The sequence below is a fragment of the Cygnus olor genome, chromosome 8, assembly GCF_009769625.2.
Source record: "Cygnus olor isolate bCygOlo1 chromosome 8, bCygOlo1.pri.v2, whole genome shotgun sequence".
NCBI classification, from domain to species: domain Eukaryota; kingdom Metazoa; phylum Chordata; class Aves; order Anseriformes; family Anatidae; genus Cygnus; species Cygnus olor.
Genome location: NC_049176.1, coordinates 26,121,167 through 26,140,952, shown reverse-complemented (window position 1 = coordinate 26,140,952; position 19,786 = coordinate 26,121,167). Strand labels below are relative to the sequence as shown.

Sequence of the window (19,786 nt, the reverse complement as noted above, 5' to 3'; positions counted from 1 at the left end):
AATAAAGACTAATACCCACGTGACAATGATGCTTTTTAAAATTGTTCACTTGCCAGTTTTAACAAGATAAAGGAAACTAATACTTAATGTGGACATTGTTTTACGTTTAAAAAAAAAAAAAAGGGAAATTAAAACCCCCAAACAAAAACAAACACCCCAAAACAGACAAAGGACACAAAAGAACACACATGGAATGATGAAAAGGAACAATTATTTCGCACTGAAAAATATTGCACAACTTCAGGTCTGTCTGCCCAGATTTTGCTCCATGTAATTAGGTATGTATGAATTAAGCACAAAATTTTGTCCAGCTAGATCTATAGCAATTTGAGTGAATCTAGAACTGTAGATTGCTTTGACTTGCTTCTGACTGCAACTTGGAATTCTTCTCTACATGAGCAGGTTGCCATCAGCTACAGGTTTGATAAATAAATGTGTCAATGCTATATTTTGCTGACCAACCCTTCAAAAGTTATCGGTGATGCGCACAATTCTTCTATATGGCAAATACACGAAGTCATCAAACTACTTGGGTCTTTAAACACAACTTGTTATATCAAGTCCTCAAACCATGTATGAAAAACAATCAAGACCGTTCCCTGATTTGCTGTGGTTAACTTGACTGCATTTCACTTTGCAAGACCAAGACTTCTCAATGTTATCAGTGTTGCGTTTGAAGGCATAAACGTCACTGCAGGGTACATTAAGAAAAAAACCAAACATGCTAAGTGAATAAAAGGCCTTTACAGCTACAATCTTTGCTAGCCCATCTCTTAACAAGCACGTACTTTTTGCTGCAGAAATAAGCTAATGGTGTCATTCTGGCTATAGCAGTACTATTTTCCCCCCCCTCAATTGCTACTACGACAGTCTGTGTTTATATAAACTTTGCGTTATATGCAGAGCAAGGTTTTCTCATATCTGATTCTTATCTGCTTGGTGGACTGATGTGTCAGCCAGCAGGGCTTAACAGATACATTTAATACAGGAGACTGAGATACAGTATGTTTATTCTTAACTTCTGATAACCTAAGAACTACAAGAACAAGAGATGCAGTATCCATTTCCTGTGATTAAAAACAACCATTTTTAGGGAGAAAAAAGTAGAGTAAGTGATCAGTGCTAATGCTACATTAGTTCCAAATATCTTTTTCCAATTATGGTAGCTTAACTATTTATTGTTCATCTGTCCCACTTTTAACTTGATCAAGGTAAAAAGTAGACATGCAAGTGTAAGGACTGTTGTTTCATCAAAACCGAAGCAAGTTATAAAAACCATAATACCATAATTTAATTTGTAGGACCAGTTTCGTATCTTCATATCCAGCATCACTTGCAGAAAAGGGATAATGCATCTCAGTTTGCTTACAAGCTAGGAGATCACTTTGAAGTCTGCATATTCCTAACTGCAAACAAAATATAGCACTTTTAACAGGTTATAAATAAACTGGTTTTCAAGCACAGAGCCAGCCCAACAATAACAATACACTATTAAAAAGACCTAAGGCAATGAATTCCATCTCCAATGGAAAGAAAAAAAAAAGAAAAGAAGAACTGTGCAAACAAGCTTAAAACTATTTCTTTGTGCCAGTGTTATAAAATGTAGATTTTAATAAAGCCTTGACCCAAATGCCAGGACTTGTGAAAAGAATCCAAAAAAAAAGTTACTTTATTTAGGAAAAAAAATACTCTTATCTTACTGCTAATAAAATCGGATACACGCAGTTTAAACATTTACAGTTGCTGTAACACTTTACAATTCCTATATATGGGTGTAAGAACAAACATTAAAAGACAATGGTGGGTCAAGGCTTTACATTAAAAATAACAACCTACTTTTTCTATAGTCTCTAAAATACTATGGTTTTTTTCCAATATTTGCAGCCATTCAGAAATATTTTTTTTTTAATGTATTTATTAGGAAATGTATATTTTGTGCATGATCTTAATTCCTAATTCCTGGCTCTTTGGGCTGAATGACAAAAGGATCAAACCCATTAAAGTGGATGGCCTTCTTGAAGGTTCAGTGGAGAAACCCTGGCTCAGTTAGTCTCATAGGATGAAAGCAGTGCTGCATCCACTGGCTCCATGCAGGATGGACAGGTAAAGGATCTCATCAACCAGTCATCTATACAGTCCAGGTGGTAAATGTGCATGCACGGCAGAAATCGGATAGGGTCCCCATAAACAAAGTCCATCATACAAATGACACACCTGGGGAAACAAAAATTGTTAACGCATTTAAGATGCTGTTACCATACCACACTGGGAATGAAAAGCAACGTAATGTCTACTGGATACATCTGTGTGAAACAAGCTTTAACTACTTCTAGATACAGTGAGGATTTCTTAGGATTTATTTCTTAGGATTTCTTACATCAGTGATGGCTCCACCAAGCACTGCGTTTCTTGGCGTTCTCTTTGCACAGCGTGCCCACAACTGCAGTGTTAGCAGAAGGCAGGAAGCCTGCGGGCATGGAGGGGACAACTCGGCAGACTGCGTAAAATTAGTAATGGGAAAAGGGAGTCACAAAGGTGAGGAAGAAGCAGCGTGGAACTACTTCCCAATGAAGAGAGGATAAAAGGGGTGGTGAAAAAGACAAATTGTATGGACAAGAGAAAGTAGATTTCATTTGTAGCAGGAAAACAAAGAAGGATGAAGCAAAGAGGCTTCTGCATGGCCCTTTTTTCAGAAAGCTGTGTCAAATTACACCCGGATCAGATTTCCTGTGGCAGTATCATAAACCAATGCAACACCCAAATTATTTGTTAGTTTTCTGTAACTTACTCTCTGATCTTCTTCTCGGAGCCATCTCTCCCAGGATCATAGACTCCTTTAGGTAGATGCTGAATAAGGCCTATCCTCTGCGCTATTCTGATTTGTTCTTCTTCTGTCAGCTGTGTTGCTAGCCGAGTCTGGCTAGGGGTCGGATGATAAACAGGAACAGGGACTTGCTCCTAAAATTAAAATAGTTCAATTTAAAAAAAAAGGCTTTCCTAGTATTTTCTAGCACACAGACAACGTACTTAACTTTCCTTCTCAGTCCTACAAGTGTTTCTGTGATCTCCCACTCCTACTTTGCAATTTTGGGGCTATAATTATAGACATAATGGGATGAAGGATTGAGGCCAGCATCTTGGGCAAGCAGCTGTTTGTGGTTGTTCTCTGCAGAAGCTTTTTGTCATTCACAGATGAAATATGTGCACGAACTCCACCTGAGAGCAGGCACATAAATCTTACATAAATCTTACAGGCACCTGGTGAACTGGCAGATACTGAATCAAACAACGTAATGGCTTTAAGTTGCAAGTGGAAGAAGCCCCGGTATTTGTACCAAGAAGTAGTTTTGCTGTTACATTTAGGAAGAATTATTTGCAAAGAAGAGGACAGTCGAGTCCGAGAGTTTCAGAAGGAATGTTTTATGACTTCTGTACTAACAAAAAATAACATGAGCTATTCCGGGCCACCCAAACTCCAGTCCAGAACTGCAGACTTGAATTCTTGTGTTTAAAAAAATGTTACCTGGACAATAAAAATAATTGCTTAAGTAAATAACTGACATTCTATATTTTTTCTTACGTGTTTATATGATTTTACAAGTTCTCCCAAGCTGGACTCAGCTGATGTATGTTCAGAACACTCATTTCCCAAACAAAAACTATGCAGTGTGCAGGTATTCTGCATTCCTTCCTCTGCCATGGTCTCAGAAGCTTCTTTGACATTAAGGAGCTTTACAGCAGATGCTTTCACATTTACATTAACTCCATACCTCGCTTTTCAAGCATTTTTTGAAACTAAATACCAGTTTTGAACAGGAGATACTCCTAGGATAATATTGACCAGTAACCATAAGCCTACTGTTAAGAGAGAATTTCTTGCAGTAAGTCTATTTTAATGGTGCTTCTTAAACAGCAGAAAAAAATCAACTTATAGACAGAGGAGCTGGACGGGCTGTCCCCTTGTGCTGCCCCTGCGCCCGGCTGCTACCGAAGGTATGACATGGGACATGTGGACACAGCACCCAGCTGGATTCTCCAGCACACAGCCGGCTTAAAGGGACGCCAGCACAGACCTGCTGGCATCACCACCTGTGTGTAGCAGCAGAAGCACGACCGCCCTTCCTGCTCCTGCTCCCTCGGGTTCAGGCAAGAAGCCCACCTGGCCAAGCCCAGCTCGGAGGGGTAACGCGCCTGCTCCTGAGCTAAGGCGACTCTTCCGCTGCTGCAAAGCGTGGTGAGCAGGAACGCGGCTGGGGGCAAGGCTCCGGGACAGCTGGAGGAGGCACGGAGCCGCTTGCTGGCCAGAGCCTGTGGTGCCTGGCAGTAGAAGCCCTCACTTACAAGAAACACTCACCAGAAATATGAGTTTCCCTGGCAATGCTTTTAACACCGTGCCTACTGCTTGCAGTTCACCTGTGGGGTAGAATTCTGTCCTCTCCTAATTCAACTACACCAGGGCTTCCCCCCTGTAATCTCCTTGCAGGACGCAGAGGGCTTCTGAGAAGGTCTGAAGAGTGCTAATACAGCCATGCTTCCAAAGAAAAAATGCCAGTGGTTCACCAAGTTTGATTAATTTCCTGACTGCTCTAGACTGCATTTCACAGAATCACAGATTTCTTTCAGAGCAGCTGCCTTTTAATGGTTTAAATTATCTAAAGTATTCTCTAATCGCTGCTTGGATAGAGAAAATCACCAGCTGAAGCTAAGGATGACCTGTCAGATACAACAGTATCCACGAAATGGCTCTGCAGCCTGTGATGCCAAGAAAATAAAGCAGTTTTTCCCCTTCCCAAACACTGGACACCCTCTGCACTGAAGATGACAGCCTGAGGCAGAGCCCTGTCCTGGTCTTACAGTGCAAGACACCACAAACTATCAATAACTTTTTATTTTCAAGGCTCTGCTATACATCTATGGAAGCAGAATAAGTAAATCAATGGTAAGGGACATTACCGCTGGCTCCTTCATTTGTCACGGAGAAAGGTGCATATAACACCTCACACTCAGAGACAGAGGCACCCCCCTTCCTGTCTGCAGGACAAGAAGAGCAGAATAACAAACACCATGCGCTGCCCAGGGGGGGTGCTGGCCGGGGCAGAAGAGGGGAAGTTTTGGGTACGTAATGCATCTCCCCTTGGTATGACCATGGCTGCAAGTGTTTACACAGAAACTTAAAGAAGACAAAAACAGGAGGGAGAAAAAAGATCAGGAAACTCCAAACATCTGAAAGTAGCAGTAACACCGACCTGCTGGTGAATGGCTCCATCAGAACAGCGAACTGATCAGCTCAGCATGACACATACAGCACAAGGAAATTACAGTAAATGAGAATCTGTCGCAAGTTAAAAGCTATCACATCTTGGACAACTCTGAAATGAGCAGTCAGGCCTAACAGCCAGCTGGTGACTGCTTCAGGTAAGTTTTGGATAGTGAATGAGCATAAAAGACAGAAAACGAGCACGACTTTAAGCACAGAAAGGCCAATCAAGGAAGAAAAGCCTTTCCCTTGTTCGGGTCGGTTACAGGCGCTCGCTGCCGCTGACCACCGCAGGCCCCCTTAGCTGGGGCCCCCTTGGGCACGACTTCAGGGCCCCTCTCCCCAGGTGACTTCTGCCCACAGAGAGGAGCAGAGCACAGGGCTGCCTGGCAGCACACAGGCCCCCGTTCCCTCCACATACCAAATCCACAAACACCCTCCCCAGCTCCAGTGCTGCAGGCAGCACTCGTCCCTTGGGCCTCCTGGCTCAGGCTCCCTTGGCACTGAGCCGCTGCCCACACCACGTCTGATACCCACATCTGACAGACCCAGTAAAGGCAGGAATTTATGGTCGTCAGCTGTGAGCTCCTGCAAGTTCACACACCAGACAAGAATCTCGTCAGATGGGTAAGGCTGGGTGAAAACGGTGGTGTCTTTCAGTATGAAGCCTTCCTACTTGGGGATGTGAAAACACGGGAGGCGGAGGGCTGCCAAGCTGTTGTGAAAAATGCATAAATCGTGTTGCTGTAAATAAAAACGAGTGACCGCTCAACACCCTTGATCCCGTGCACTTCCTTAACGTGCTGTCTGATGGCACTCTCATCTCTCCTCCAGTCGCTACGAAAAGCCTGCCCAACCCAGCCAGCAGCGCTGCACAAAACACACCATGAAGATGGAAGAACACGGCCCCGGCCCCCGCACGCTGCAGAGGGAACACCAGTAACGGCCACTTCACACCCGGCCTCTCCCCGCGACAGACACAAAGACGAGGCGTGCCTATACCTGTTATTCTGAAAACGCTTCAGACTGTTTATTCACAGGAATATTCGCCCTCGGCAAATCTCCTGCGGTTTTTATCAGCCCAGGTCAACGTGAGGTCCGCGCAACCCAGCGGGGATGTTCAGGGGTAACGAGCTGAGGATTTAAGGCTTCGCTCAATCAAATTACATTTGTGGCTACAGGCCCTCTGACATGTATATACACAAAAAAGATCGTATTACCCACATTATTATTATTATAGTCCAAAGACGAGCATGGATTTATTGCTCTTCTGTCTCACTTTTCCCTTATCTCCTGTGGAAAATGTTTTTGCAGACAAAATTATGAAACACTGGCCTTTCTAGCCAAAGTCTGTGTTATTTATCATTGGATAAAGACGTCAGGCGTTTCAAACAGAGATGAAATTTCATGCTAACTATTCTTCCATGAGAAAAAAAGAAAAAAAAGGAATGATAAAAAAGGCCAAAAAAAATAATCAAATCTACACGTTAGTGTCAGCCAAAGAAATAAAAATCACTCCCTGGCACTCAGTTTGCTTTTATCAATTACTACATTCATACGGGGGGAAATAATGATGAAACACCTCAGATGGCCACAGTCCCAGGCGTGCGCCCGCCACTTCTGCCTTGTTCAAAGGGAGGTGCTGTCAGCGCAACTTCCCCTGGCTTTCTGTGCATACAAAACCTAACTCCTGATCATCCCTTGTCTTTATTTGGCCCTCAAATAACAGCGTGAATTCAGACTCGAGGACTACAGTGGGGTTTGCATCTCCACTCCACCCTGGCTCCTTCTCCCCCAGGGGCAGGGGGAGCCGCACAGGGCATCTGGAGGTCTGCATTTTTCACTTCTCAGGAAAATAAATGCTTTCACACTTCACTTGAAAGGCCCAGACACTGTTCCTGCATGTGGATTCCCAAGCATGCTTTGGGTTCTTGCCTAGAAAAGGAGGTTTCATTCAGCACAATTTTTTGTTTGAGGTTTTCTCATCAATGCAACTTATCCTGGTTATTTATGCTGCTGTAAATCAGCTTCTATTTTGTTTTACAGCACTCTCATCTTGTTCTTGCCAGTGTAATGAATTTGTAATACTCTGAAAGCAGGTCAGTGGTAGATCAGAAACTCTTAATCCCTGGATAAAGATTATTTTAAGATCCCTCTACGCCACATATCAGCAGTATGCTATCAGGGCTTTTGTTTGTTTGTTGTTTGTAATAATTGCACCAACATGCACGAATTATCCTTTCAGGAAGGACAAAGGTGAGACAAATAATTGCTAACATTTCATAGCTCCAGAAGTTAAAGCCTCACTGCCGTCCCTGACATCCTGCACACAGCCCCCCATTTTCCACAACTGACCAGTTTGCTTCGTTTCCATCTCTAAATTTTCTTCCTCATCTATTCCAATGCTCTCGGTGTGTGTCACCCTGGAATGCTTATTTGCACTTTTACACCAGCACGTCTGTCCAACAAAGGAGAAAAACTTCCTCCTACCTATGCTTTTCTGAAGTCTTTTTTACACTTCCCAAATACCGGTAGATGCAGCACTTATGCTCCTTGTGGCTGCTGCTAATTAATTAATACAAGTCTAGCAGTTCAAATTGAATTTCCCCAATCGCTCCCACAGCTCCTTTTCGAAATCCCTTCACTGTGCAAACGTCTGTCTTGAATCGTGGTGTCTGAAGGCAGCTGCTTCGCATATGGCTGCGTCAGGGCCACATCTTCTTCACTGCTCACAGCCTCGGCCACCGATGGTGACGCGGAGCAGAGGCAGCTGCAGCGTGCGGCAGCTCTGTGCCCGCATGCACCTTCCAGCCTCGTCGCCTCCCAGGTGTCCTGCCCTGAAGGTGAGATGCGGGAAGCCTGAACAACCCAATCTAGGCATAAACAACTGCAGTTTACAGAGGTAAAGGCAGGAGGTGAGGAAAAAAAATAATCTTGCTTTTTCTGTCGCTTGCAAAATCCCCACTGAATTTTATGAAATGTTCTCCTCTCGCTACTTTATTACTCATAAGAAACTAACTGGGATAATGGTCCAGAGGCCTTTTCTGGAAATGCCATTCTGATCTGGGTGAAAAGACTCAAACTCCATCTGTATGTTAATACACAGTCTGAAATAATATCCTCCCCCAAGACATATTACTGTAAAACCACTCGCTGCTATAATGTGCATTATACTGCAACTACAGCTTACTTTAATAATCCTTAGAATATTACAAGCAGGCTGCCAACTATAAAAGCCTTTTTCTGCCATACAGAAGAGAACAGTTCATTTATAAAGCTAAATACCAGCTGCTATAAAACATCATGTAATGAAATCGTTACCCAATCTCTTATATTCCTGCTTCCAGGTACCCAGTCAGTATAAATAACTGCGATAGCTGAACACTTACGCTAAGAAGCCCTTTTTGAAGCAGAATTCCCTCGTCACACCTCTGCCATTTGGAAGAGACAGCTGGGACAGACAAGCAGACCCAACATGTGCACCCTGGAGCCGCCCTGGCTCCAGCTGGAACCTGAGCGTGCGTTTGCCCAGCAGACCCGCTGCACTTAACAGTAACACAGCCAGAAAAGAGATCAGACACGACATTAACACCGTATTAAGCAAAACTGTAATTGATCCTTTACCAAATTTGCAAAGGAGCCAGAGAGTGGTTCCCTTTGTTCATGGGAGAAGCATGAAGGTCCACATAGCTCCCCCCTGCCAATGGCACCTCTCAAACCAGATTCTTCGCCTGGTCTCCTAAATACACATTTGCTTTTGAAATAGTTACAATTCCTTGCATTTCTCAGGATTCCTAAATTCCTTCCTAAAGAGATTAACTACATAATTTAAATTTAAAAGTAAATTTGATTCATCTGGAACTTTAAGGCCAATAAAACCATACTTCATTTTAAAGATTAAGGTATTATTCCACTATCACTGCTTGCTAGAGAAAGTTTACTTTAACTGTTCGTGAGCATTTTAAACAAAACCACCTTACTTTTATTTTCCTTTGTTCAATATGTTCCTTGGTAAAAACTGAGAGCACTGAAGGACAAAAGAAAGCCACAACATAAAACGTTTCACATCTCAGTTTTTCATTTATAGTTTTGTAAGTATCACAATTATCACTGAAATATTAACTTAAACCAGAGAACTGTCATGCAGAGAGAAATGTGCACTTGCATCTTACTGGTCCATAGCAAGTAGGAGAGCAACGCATGAAAAAACAGCAAAACCCCTGGCACCTGGGATGTGCTCAGACTTGTGCACGCTTCCCACCAGGGTGCTCCTAAGGAAGATAAATGAGTTAGATTCTGAACTGGGTGTTGTACACATGGGCGGTTGTCACTGTAACAGACTAAGAAAGCAGTCTGCAGCAGAGGAAGGGAACAGACTCCCTGTGTTGTTTCTCCAGCTAGGAAGCAACACCTGGTTTAAGCCATTTCCCTTCAGAGTTCTTGGTGTAGGCCCTGGTGGTTCTGCAGCAATGGAGCAGCCTTACTTAAACTACTACTGCTAAAACTGTAAAATAGTCCTTCGCATTTTTCCACAATTAACCTGCTGAAATCTCTGGGAAGTGCACCTGAAGAGTTACAGCAGGCAAGCACCAGGAGTGGGTCCTGGCTGCTGACTCTTCCAGCCCGTCCTACCTTGCAGATGGAAATCGCCTGCTGCTCTGTAGCGTCACCTCGCCTGGAATCTGATTATCATCAATGCAAACCTAAATACAAGAGATTAGCAAGAAGGGGTGGTAGGGGAAAAGCAGTAATTAAAAAGCAGTAATTAATCCCTGGAAGCACAATCTCCTGACACAACCAGACAATTTTTACATTTCCAGGCTGTGCAGCAGGTTTCTCTGGCTCCAGGGCCGTATCCTTGGGCGCGTTTCCACTGAACAAGTCTGCTCATCAGCTCCACGTCAGCTTCAGCTGTCCTTGCTCCCTTCTCCACTGACCCAACCGAACTTCAGGGTGTGAATTTCTGCAGGATAACACACACACCAGCACATCCTTACTAGTCCCAGGCCCTCAAATTGCCCAGGAGAACTGACTCCATCTCCAGAAAGATCTCCCTACAGCTCTGCTCGTGGCATCAGGCCACAACTTCTGAGATAACAAAGTCCTCTCGCTACAGCTCCTAGCGTGTTTATTTTAATAGGTTATTTTTATATGGGGAGGGAAAAGATCCACAAACAATTTACAAAACTTCACGCATTTCTGTCAAGCTGTTGCAATCAGCGAAGCCAGGGAAGAACAGTTGCCCCCAAACGTTAAAATTAGGGGCACTCACAGACAGAACACAGCCTCCTTGCACGTCCCAGGGATGACCAAGCAAAGCAGACAGCTGGGTAAGGAGAACAGGGAGCAGACAGGGCCAGCAGTCATTCCTGCAGCTGGTGGTAACAGAAGAGCACATGCATGCAAGTCATCCTACCCCATAAGCAAACCACAACATCTGCATTATTGGCACATGTTCTCTTCCCCTTGCACCAAGTGGTTATCTCTGCAGAAACCCCTTCTTAGGTCTGGCAAGCAGAGACAGTTATTATAGCACCACGGCTGCACTATACACAACACTTATGGTTCGAGCAAGACGGTTGCTGGAGAAATGAAGGGCAGGTTTAACAACAACAAAAACAACTGAAGTTTGGGGAAGAAGAAAAAACAGAGGAGCTTGGTCCTAGACAGCGGTGGGGAAAACAACTAAATCTCAGTGAGACCGTCTCCTCTGCTTGAAGGGTCCAGAGTCAAGCTGCTGTGTCCTGCTGACTGCTGGGGAACTGCTGTGACACATCCCGGACACCATGTCCCACACACACCTACCCAAACCACTCAGGGCTGTGACTCACTCGGGGTGCAGCAGACGAAAAAGCCCAAGCTCACGCGCTCCTGAGACGTGAGCCTGGCCCAAACCTACCGTCCTGTACCACCGAGGCACTGCTCCGGTCAGACGACTCCACCAAATCCTTCCGTGGGGGCTTGAGCCTGGAGCACCCCGGAGAGGCCAAGCGTGTGGGTGGCTTCACGTGGGCAACATGAACGCACTGGGAATATTCACCAGAGCACGCTGTGCTGGGAGCTTCCTACCCAGCCCACGGACTGGCCACAGTCAGGCTAACCACAGGCAGCCTCCGCTCACCTCCCAGTGCTGTTTCAGTTTGGGGATTTGTGACCCAACCTGATCCAAAATGGTGCTGCCTCTGAAATACCAGTCCTGCCACTTCCCCTGCACTGTCTCCCGTCGTTGGCTGTATGGACACTGACCCAACTGACTTCCCCTCACAAAACACAAACCAGTATCATTGACTGCGTGATCACTGAAGCACCTGAAAAAGCTGGAAACCAGCAGCCCAGAGGAAAATGCACAAGTGCCCCTTTTAGGGACGCAGGCCAATTGTGAAATATTGACTCCAAACACTTAAGAAATAACAAGAGCACTAAAATGTCTAAAATGTATCTTCTGGCAAGAATTGGTTAGGTCAGTTTGAAGGCAATTCTAAGAAGAAAACTGGTATTATTAGTACTTGAGGAACAAGGTAGCAAAATTACAGAAATCAGCCCTAATTAGCTGAGAGGAATGGCTGGGGAAAAAGACGGAAATAGAGAGTAAACATGAAAACGCACAGAAACAAAAGACAAGAGCAATCCATCAGGGGAGGACTGCTGAAGTATAAATATATACAGGCTGCGCTTCTATGTATAAATAAAGATGTGTGTATATGTGTATATATATGTGTGTGTGTGTGTGTGTGTTTGTGTAGTACAATAGCCTGTCAGAACTAATAAAAACATAGTAACATATAACAGAAAAATATGCGTAAGATTGATATGCAGAAGTAGGAATGTATTTTAAAGACGTATACGGTGTGCAGGATATCAAAGGATCAGTGCCATCATGTGAAGAAGGATCTCATCTCTGGGATCAGCATTATCTCCCCGTGACACAGCAAGCTTCTTCCTAGGGCAAAGAGGGCCACCCAGAAGACAATTTAATGGCCTTGTCTAAAACAAGTTTCAACATATATCCAAAACACAGCATCAAATGCAAGTCCTCACACACCAGGCTCCTACAACAGACCTGACAGACACAACAGCCAGAGCTGGGATAAGATCACCCTGCGTACAGCCGTCCCGAGGGTGCCAGTTCAGCCGAAGATAAGAAGTTACGCAGATGACAAAAACAAACAGATCAACAGCAGCTATCTCCGATCACCTGCCTACTGATGTATTATCCTACGCAACGACACTAAATACTTCCCTGTAGCTACCCAGTTACAAGCAAACATCGAAAAGGAGGTCTGAAAGGGGACGCAGTAGATCTTTTTATAGATAAACAGTCTGTTCCCCACCTCCCCAGTACAAAACAGGCAACGCAGGAGAGTGCTTTTGGCAAACCCTGACCAAGACCTTCCCCTTACCCAGGGAGCAGGCAAGAGCAGGGCACTCAAGCTGTCCTAACCCAGTGAAGTGGGGAGCAAAGGTTTCCCCAGACAAGAAAAGCAAAACCAAGCCTGTTGGAGACTTTTCCCTCGGGCCTTGCAGCAAGCGGGAGTCCAGGACAGCAGGACTCTGTCACTGAGTGCAGAAAGGGTACAAACCCAATCGTCCTGCTAAGGTTAAATGACTTCACAGAGAGCAGTGATAAAAATCCTCGTCCTAACACAGGAGAGCTTCAAGAGATGGATGGGGCTGGTGATGGGCTGGGTAGCCACAAAGCAAGAAAAACTGCAGCAGAGAGAATGCCGGCATGTGGCACCCGCTCTGAGACCTTGTCAGCCAGCAAAGCAGCCTGTGTCAGAAGGGTTTATTTCAAAACTCGGGAATCTGTGTTACACTTTACTTGATCTTAACTTTGTACTCGATTTGAAATATTTTAATTACGTTTTTAACAAAGCCATCTTCAATTATGAGTGCTTGCTCAAGCAGGAAGCTGCCACACCTTGGCAGTTCCATGGTACGCTCAGATCTGCAGCCCTTTTTATTCTCTCTTAATTGCATCGGAATTTCTAACACAAAGTGCACGTCCCTAAGATCAATGTGCATGACTTGAAATCTCAGCCGATGCAATGCAGCAGGGACCCAGACCGTGCAGAGGATCCAGCAGTTTTCTGAGGCCAATAAAAGGACACAGTCACTGCTGGGTTTTGCAACAGCCTAGCCATAGGGGTTGTTCAGTATGTTTCTGCATTAGCTTGTTAGAAAGCCACAGATACGTGAAGCAGATGTTAATATACCTGCTGTACACCAGGGCACCTAAATGCAGTACAAGTCTCCCTGAACAGCTGTCCCTGTGGTGCGCCAGTGTGGAGATGACGTCCGCAGCACCCCAATCGGTTCCCTCCCTTCTGCCTGATGCCGGCAGCAAGATTCCTGTGACTTCTTCTGCACTTGACTTCTGGTGTGCCCTGCGAGCTGTCATGTGAATGGGGTTTGGATCAGGTAGTGCTGCCAGCACCACCGGCCGCTGGGCCGCACACAAAGGATTTCTTCACTGGCGATGCCCATGCGCAGCCCGGGTAACATGCTGTGAGGATGCAGTCACCTCTCCCAGGCACGCATCCACTTCCATGCCCCACTTCTGTGAGAGTTCACACACACAAAAAGGGTGATTCGGCTATTTGTTTGGTGTCATTTGATAATAGCAGTAATTATTTCAGCTCTGAGGTAATGAGCAGCAGGAGTAAATAGCCAGAGGCATTGCTTCAGGCTATCAGCTCATCTCTGCTGGTCAGTTATTAATGTTGAAGGAACGTCTCAGGCATTAACTATTATTGCTAAATCTGTTTTTGGTTGTTGGTTTTTTGCTTTGTTTTAAAGCAGGGCTCCATCTAAAAGCAAGGAATGACTGGATGAAAACTAAGGCATACTAAAGCATTATGAAGTTCCCCTTCCCAGTGCAGTATTAGCAGTGAACACAAGGGCAATGTTTCTATTTTTTTCCGGCTCAGTCTTGTCCTCACAAGCAGTGACTCTGCATTTTTAGCTCGCAGGGCACAAATCCAAGAGTGATCTCATTCAACTGTCAAACCACTTCTAACAGAAAAAAGGTCTGTGCCAAGAACAGGTAGAAAAATCATAAATAGCTCTCTCAGGACTTGGTTATACAAGAGAAATATTTCCAGAATGTATTTTCCCTACTTATTTTAGAGTTTTCAGTGCATAGAGACAGTTCAATGAACATCTGCTCTCTCCCTAGTCTGTCACCAGAAAACAAACGTCCATTTTACAGTTACCTATGAGGCACACATTCAGTCACTGGAGTAGTCAGGATGAGCTGCAGATGTTCAGCTTCACAGCTGAATAAGCTACGATGGCCATCAGTAACTGCATAAGCAGCCTCCTCTCTAATGAATATTTCTAGTCTGTTATTTCTTTAACCACTTTTCTTCAGATCTTGCCTGTGCTTGTTTTACACCAAGACCAGTTGTGCTCATTTCAGCGCAGGCCCTTTCACAGTAGGTGCTTCTGGGTGAGAACTGAGGGAGGCCCAAAGCAGCGTGGTGCTGCACCTGGGGTCCGGACCAGGTTCCTGGGGGGCTGGCCCAGCCACACCGCCGATGGGCTGGGAGCCGCGGTGTCTCGTGTTGTCAGCCCTGAGCAGCCAGCCTGCCCCACTACTTCCACATGCTTTCACAGAACGTGGCAAGAGCTTTAGTGACATTAAGACCAGCTATCTGAAGAAGACTTGAGGCCACACCACTACCACAGCCACGCAGCCTTGATGGGGCCAAGCCCACCAAGCGCTCTCCTCACCACCACAGGAGCAGGGACATACAGCTCCATGCAGGCAGCTCCTGCACTCCGAACAGCACCAAAATACCTGCATTTGACCCGTCACTGTGCTTGCTCACACAAATGCACAACTAGAAGCTGCCAAACGCCGCCCACAACAAGCCACAGCCCGAGGCAGCCAAACAAGCGCCAGGCCTGGGGACTCTGGTGGCAGCAAAGCACGTGCTGAAGTGCCCTCCTGGGCCAGCGCCTGCTGCCACGGTGGCTTGGAAGAATACAAAAGCCATTTAAGTGGAGTGCCGTGAATACAGAGAGGCCATTTTTCTGAATATGGACTGCCTGGTGGGAAGACAAAGGCCTGTTTTACCCTGAAATACCCACATCCGAACAGCTGCAAGACTTGAGGACACCCACCACAGCCTGAGCTCCCCCACACGCAGAGGCTCTCCATGTTAGGTGGAATGCATCAGAAATCCCGAACAGCCGACACGGTGCTAAATACGTCACTTCAGGTTGGGGTTGAGAATGAAATCCCACTGAAATAAGGCAGCTACCTGTGCCAATTTAAAAGCGTTCATTTTCCAAGAACATTATGGGTGACTTTCAAATCCTCTGCTTTGGACACATGCATATGAGACCACCCCAGCTGTGCACTGACACACAGCTCACACAGGTGAGGTACTCGCTGCTTTTGGGGCTGCTCACAGACAGAAGTGAACGCCGTACAACATTACACTACCCACACTGTTTCGGGTATTATGAAGATGTAAAGAAATACTTTCACTTACCTTATTCTCTTAATGTTTTGTGTGGAATAACCATGCCCTGCTACAACCCACACAACCACTAAAAGAGACTTCACCACTTTACACAAACCCCAGTCATGATAAAATACCAAAATGGAGTAACACCGAGCTACAGATGGAAAGCTCTGAGACAGTAAGTCTGGAGGTACTCAGTTTGTTACTGTGTCAAACAAAAAACAACAACAACAACAAAAAAAAAACAGCTATCAAGAAAACCCTGGGAGTTTTTTAGGTTTAATTTATGACATTTAGTTTAGAATACGCTTTGTTACTTGGGGTAACTACAGAGTTAACTGTAGTAGCTAGAGAGGCTTGAAGAGAAGAAAAAGGTGGAAAACTTGTTGGGATTCTAGCTGCATGAGCAGAAGTACGGTCACTCAGTTACTACAGAAATATTTTAGTTATCTTTCTAGATTATTATTACTTAACTCCTTTGCTAGGCTGCACCCAGTCAGCAATGCTTTCATGAAGCATTTCCAACCACAAATCCCTTTTCAACATTACCACGGAACTTGGGAGACCACGGCTTACTTTAATTTCAAGTTATTCCAAAAAACCCCAACAAAGCAGAAATTTTACCAGAGGCTTGTGTCTGAACACCGCTCTGTCCCGCTGGGGCTGGGTGTACCGAATCCTGACACTGAGAAGGGAGAAGTCTGTGGCTGCATTTTTCTTCTTGAGCATTTAAATGCAGCAACAACAACATACATATCAAATACAGTAGCGACTTTGCTCTCCCCTGAAGCTCCCTGGATGGTTTCCAGAAGGACACCTATCCTAAATGTGTCACTTTGAGAGGATAGTTGCACCACAAAGTAATCTAGGTGGACGTGCTTCCGCAGGGTCATTAGATTTCCCAAGTAATCTCTGAGCCAACAGGCAAGGTAATAAAGCTGAGCATTTAGACCGCTTTTATCTGCGATACCGCCTCTCCTATAGGCAAATCTCCACTCCAGCAAAGAGACTAACAGAAATTGCTGCAGCTAACAGATTTTTGTTCTCTCAGTTGCTTTGCGTCAGGCAGCAGAAGCAGAAACAAAGCAGGGAGATGGGCAGCTCTAGGCACTTCCCTGGGGGCAGAAAGGGCTGGGCACAGCTCTGTCCACAAGCCTGATGGTCTTCAAGGGAAATCTGCTGAAAGCCCTATGCAGCAATTTCAGACTGCCATACCTGGTTAAAGAAACTTTCATTGCTCAGCTGAAGCTTTGTATAGAAATTAAGTCTTGAAATACCATACAGGCCTGGTCCTGACTTTGTCTGTATCGGTTCAAATGATGCTGCATTCCTGGTGAGGTCTAGCACAATGTAAACTGGTTTACTCCAGTGAGAGAGGGTAACGGCTAGGAGCACACTCAGAGGTGTTTGTCCCTTGGACCTCTGAGCTGCTCATTCTGCAGATTTAAAGTAAATAGTTTTATTACTTCCATTATCAAAATTCACTGCAAGATGTTGAGCAGTCAGTCAATGACCTTTCCACCACTTCAAACATGCCTTGCTTTAACCTTTTTTTTTTTTTTTTTTAAAAAAAAAGTGTCAGTGACTATGGATGAGATGGATTTTGTTTTTCAGGTAAACCAAGTTTCTTGAATATTATATCCACTGACAAACAAAATAAAAATAGAAGCATTAGCCTAGAAAAACGAAGGCAGAAAGGGATATAGGACTGAGCTCTAAATAAACTAGGAGGGTAAACATCAGAAAAAGAAAAACAACTAAAGATCTGTTTGGTACAAAAATAACAGGTTCAAGCTGGCCATAAATATCTAGAAATGCAAAATAGCTTCTTGAGCCTTAGCTCTTGGCTGATCAAGAGGCTCCCTGCAGGAGTAGTAAGGGCAGAGCTTGATCAGCTTATTGCAAAAATTATATGTTGTCTGCAGAAAAGAACTTCACTGAGAATATGTCTAACTACCCACCCATCCCCTTATTCAGACACCAGCCCAACAGCTACTCATGTGTTCCTCAATATGCAAATTCTAATACCATAATGAACAGAGCTGCTATCCAAATTAATGCAATCTATGATGTAGTGTAATAACTACCAACAATACTCATCATATCTAACTCAACCCAATTTAAATAAAATAGAGAAGGTAGTGCTCATTAAAACTGAGCATTGCTTTGTTGAAGTTAGTATAAATGCTTGCAGATGCTCTCATGAGTGACTCCACCTAGAAGTTTAGGACACTAAGAACAGAAAAGCTTTAAGAATGAGAAAATAAATTTTTGGATAAAATCGTTTTGCATTACTAGGTCTGAAATCAGGACAACTGCCGAGAAAAAGCCTTTGATTTTGTGATCTAGCTATAGACAGGGTCCTCCAGCGTACGCTGAATTAGCCTCTTTTACAGCAATTGCTCTGTTCGGTTCACCAGGGAGTTTCAGCTCTTCCGTTCGCCGAGCCCAGCTGTAGAGGCCTGCATGGCTTGTGCAGCTTTGGATACATTCAGGTTCAGCACTGCACATGGCAGGAGCCTGAAAGCACACCCAAGTCCTTCCTCCTCCCCAGGGAGAGCAGAATGCTAGCAGCAGACCTGGCCTGACCTCTGCTGGGGTTCTGCTGGCCAGCTGCTGGAAACCACCTGCAGGAGAAGCACGGAGGTTTGGGGGCAAACCCTGCTTCCTGCAGCGCACTTGACAGGTCGAGGCAGGAGAGAAATGAGCTGGAGAAACCTGCTGACAGCGCACTAGCTGGAAGTCCTACCCCATTCGGAAATCTCCAGCCTTACAAACCCACTTGTGCTGCTTAAGTAGCACCAGGCAGCTGTACCACAGCCGAGAACTGGTGGCAAGCAAGATGTAGGGCCACCAGTGAACAAGTACCCATGGGGTTATCACACTACGCTGATACGCAGGCACTGTACTGCTGGAACGTAGTAAACACTCTGCAGCTAGAATTAAAAAAATAAATAGCTATCCTACTTCAGTTGGGTGCATTACTCAAGTCTTTCTAAGCAAGAGAAGGCGATAGCCGTTGGTCAAATTTAAACGGCTATATTCTGTCCAGCTGAAACGCGTTACTGTGTTCACACTGAAACATGGCCAGCGTATTTAGTGACATAAACCAAGGGAATTTCAGCGGCAGCGAGTGGTCTCACTCAAAAGACAGCTCCTACAGCGCTGCACAGCCCAGCACAGCAGCCGCCTGCTCCCCGGCCACTGGCAGGGGAGGGCGCCCCTCATGGCCCCAGCCCGTGGTGGCCCATGGGCTGTTCCTGTCTGTCTCTAAGCCAAGAAGTACGCCTGACCTGACATAGCTCATGAGATCCAAAAAAGCCGTGAAGTTGCTCTTTACCGCCTGTGTCCAGCGTTGCTAGCTCTCAGTGCAGAAGACTGAAGAGAAAGACACCAAGCAAGGAGGTGCGATTCGTGTGAGAGGACTGCAGAGCTGCAAACTTTGCAAGAGTTGCTAACACTGTGTGAGCAGACGTGAGAAAAAGCAGCAAGATTTGCTTCTCAAATTTACTTCTTGAAACAGGGTTTTGTCCCTCAACTTGCTTTAAGTATGACTGGCTTCAATAGGAAACCACCCGTCTCCTGAGGCACACCGAGCTAGAGTAAGGAGTCACAACATGTAAAAGAGGACTGCTAAATTGAGACGGCTAGTTTAGCTTCTGCTGTTGTATAATCATATAATTTCTTAATTCTAAACGTTTTAGACAACAGGGAGGTTGTTTCATTAAAAGCCACATACCCTGGCAGTCCTCACATACATATGCACAAAGGTAATCAAACTCTTAACAGTACTGACAGGGCTTGCCAAGTTATATTCAGGCTTTGGAAACAATCCACGCAGCAATAACTGGAAGGCTTGTGTGAGGAAAGAGGCACAGCAGCACCCCACAATGCAAATGAATGATGTTACTGTAATCATTCGAGTCCCAAGGGAGATCACAGTCTGCTGCACAACATGAACAGGCTGTGAAAGTCTTCACCAATTCCTGTACTTACCAAATATACTCATGAACTGTTAGCTAATATTAGCGAAGTTTCTTTAAAAAAAAAAAAA

General features: G+C 45.0%; 1 protein-coding gene across 2 annotated transcripts in view; it reads right to left on the bottom strand.

Moving 5' to 3' along the window:
* Nucleotides 1–993: 993 nt before the first annotated feature.
* RNF11 (ring finger protein 11) overlaps nt 994–19,786 on the bottom strand; it is a 31,569-nt gene continuing 12,776 nt past the window's right edge. The window contains exons 1-3 of one of the 2 annotated variants that reach the window (XM_040565044.1): nt 17,019–17,075; nt 2,789–2,958; nt 994–2,214 (exon numbers count right to left, since the gene is read on the bottom strand). In XM_040565044.1, coding sequence (XP_040420978.1) covers nt 2,043–2,214; nt 2,789–2,958; nt 17,019–17,060 — 384 coding nt within the window. In that variant the 5' untranslated portion in view covers nt 17,061–17,075 and the 3' untranslated portion in view covers nt 994–2,042. Of the gene's footprint in view, nt 2,215–2,788; nt 2,959–17,018; nt 17,076–19,786 lie in introns of those variants that run through there. The other variant, XM_040565043.1, reaches the window with a different exon arrangement.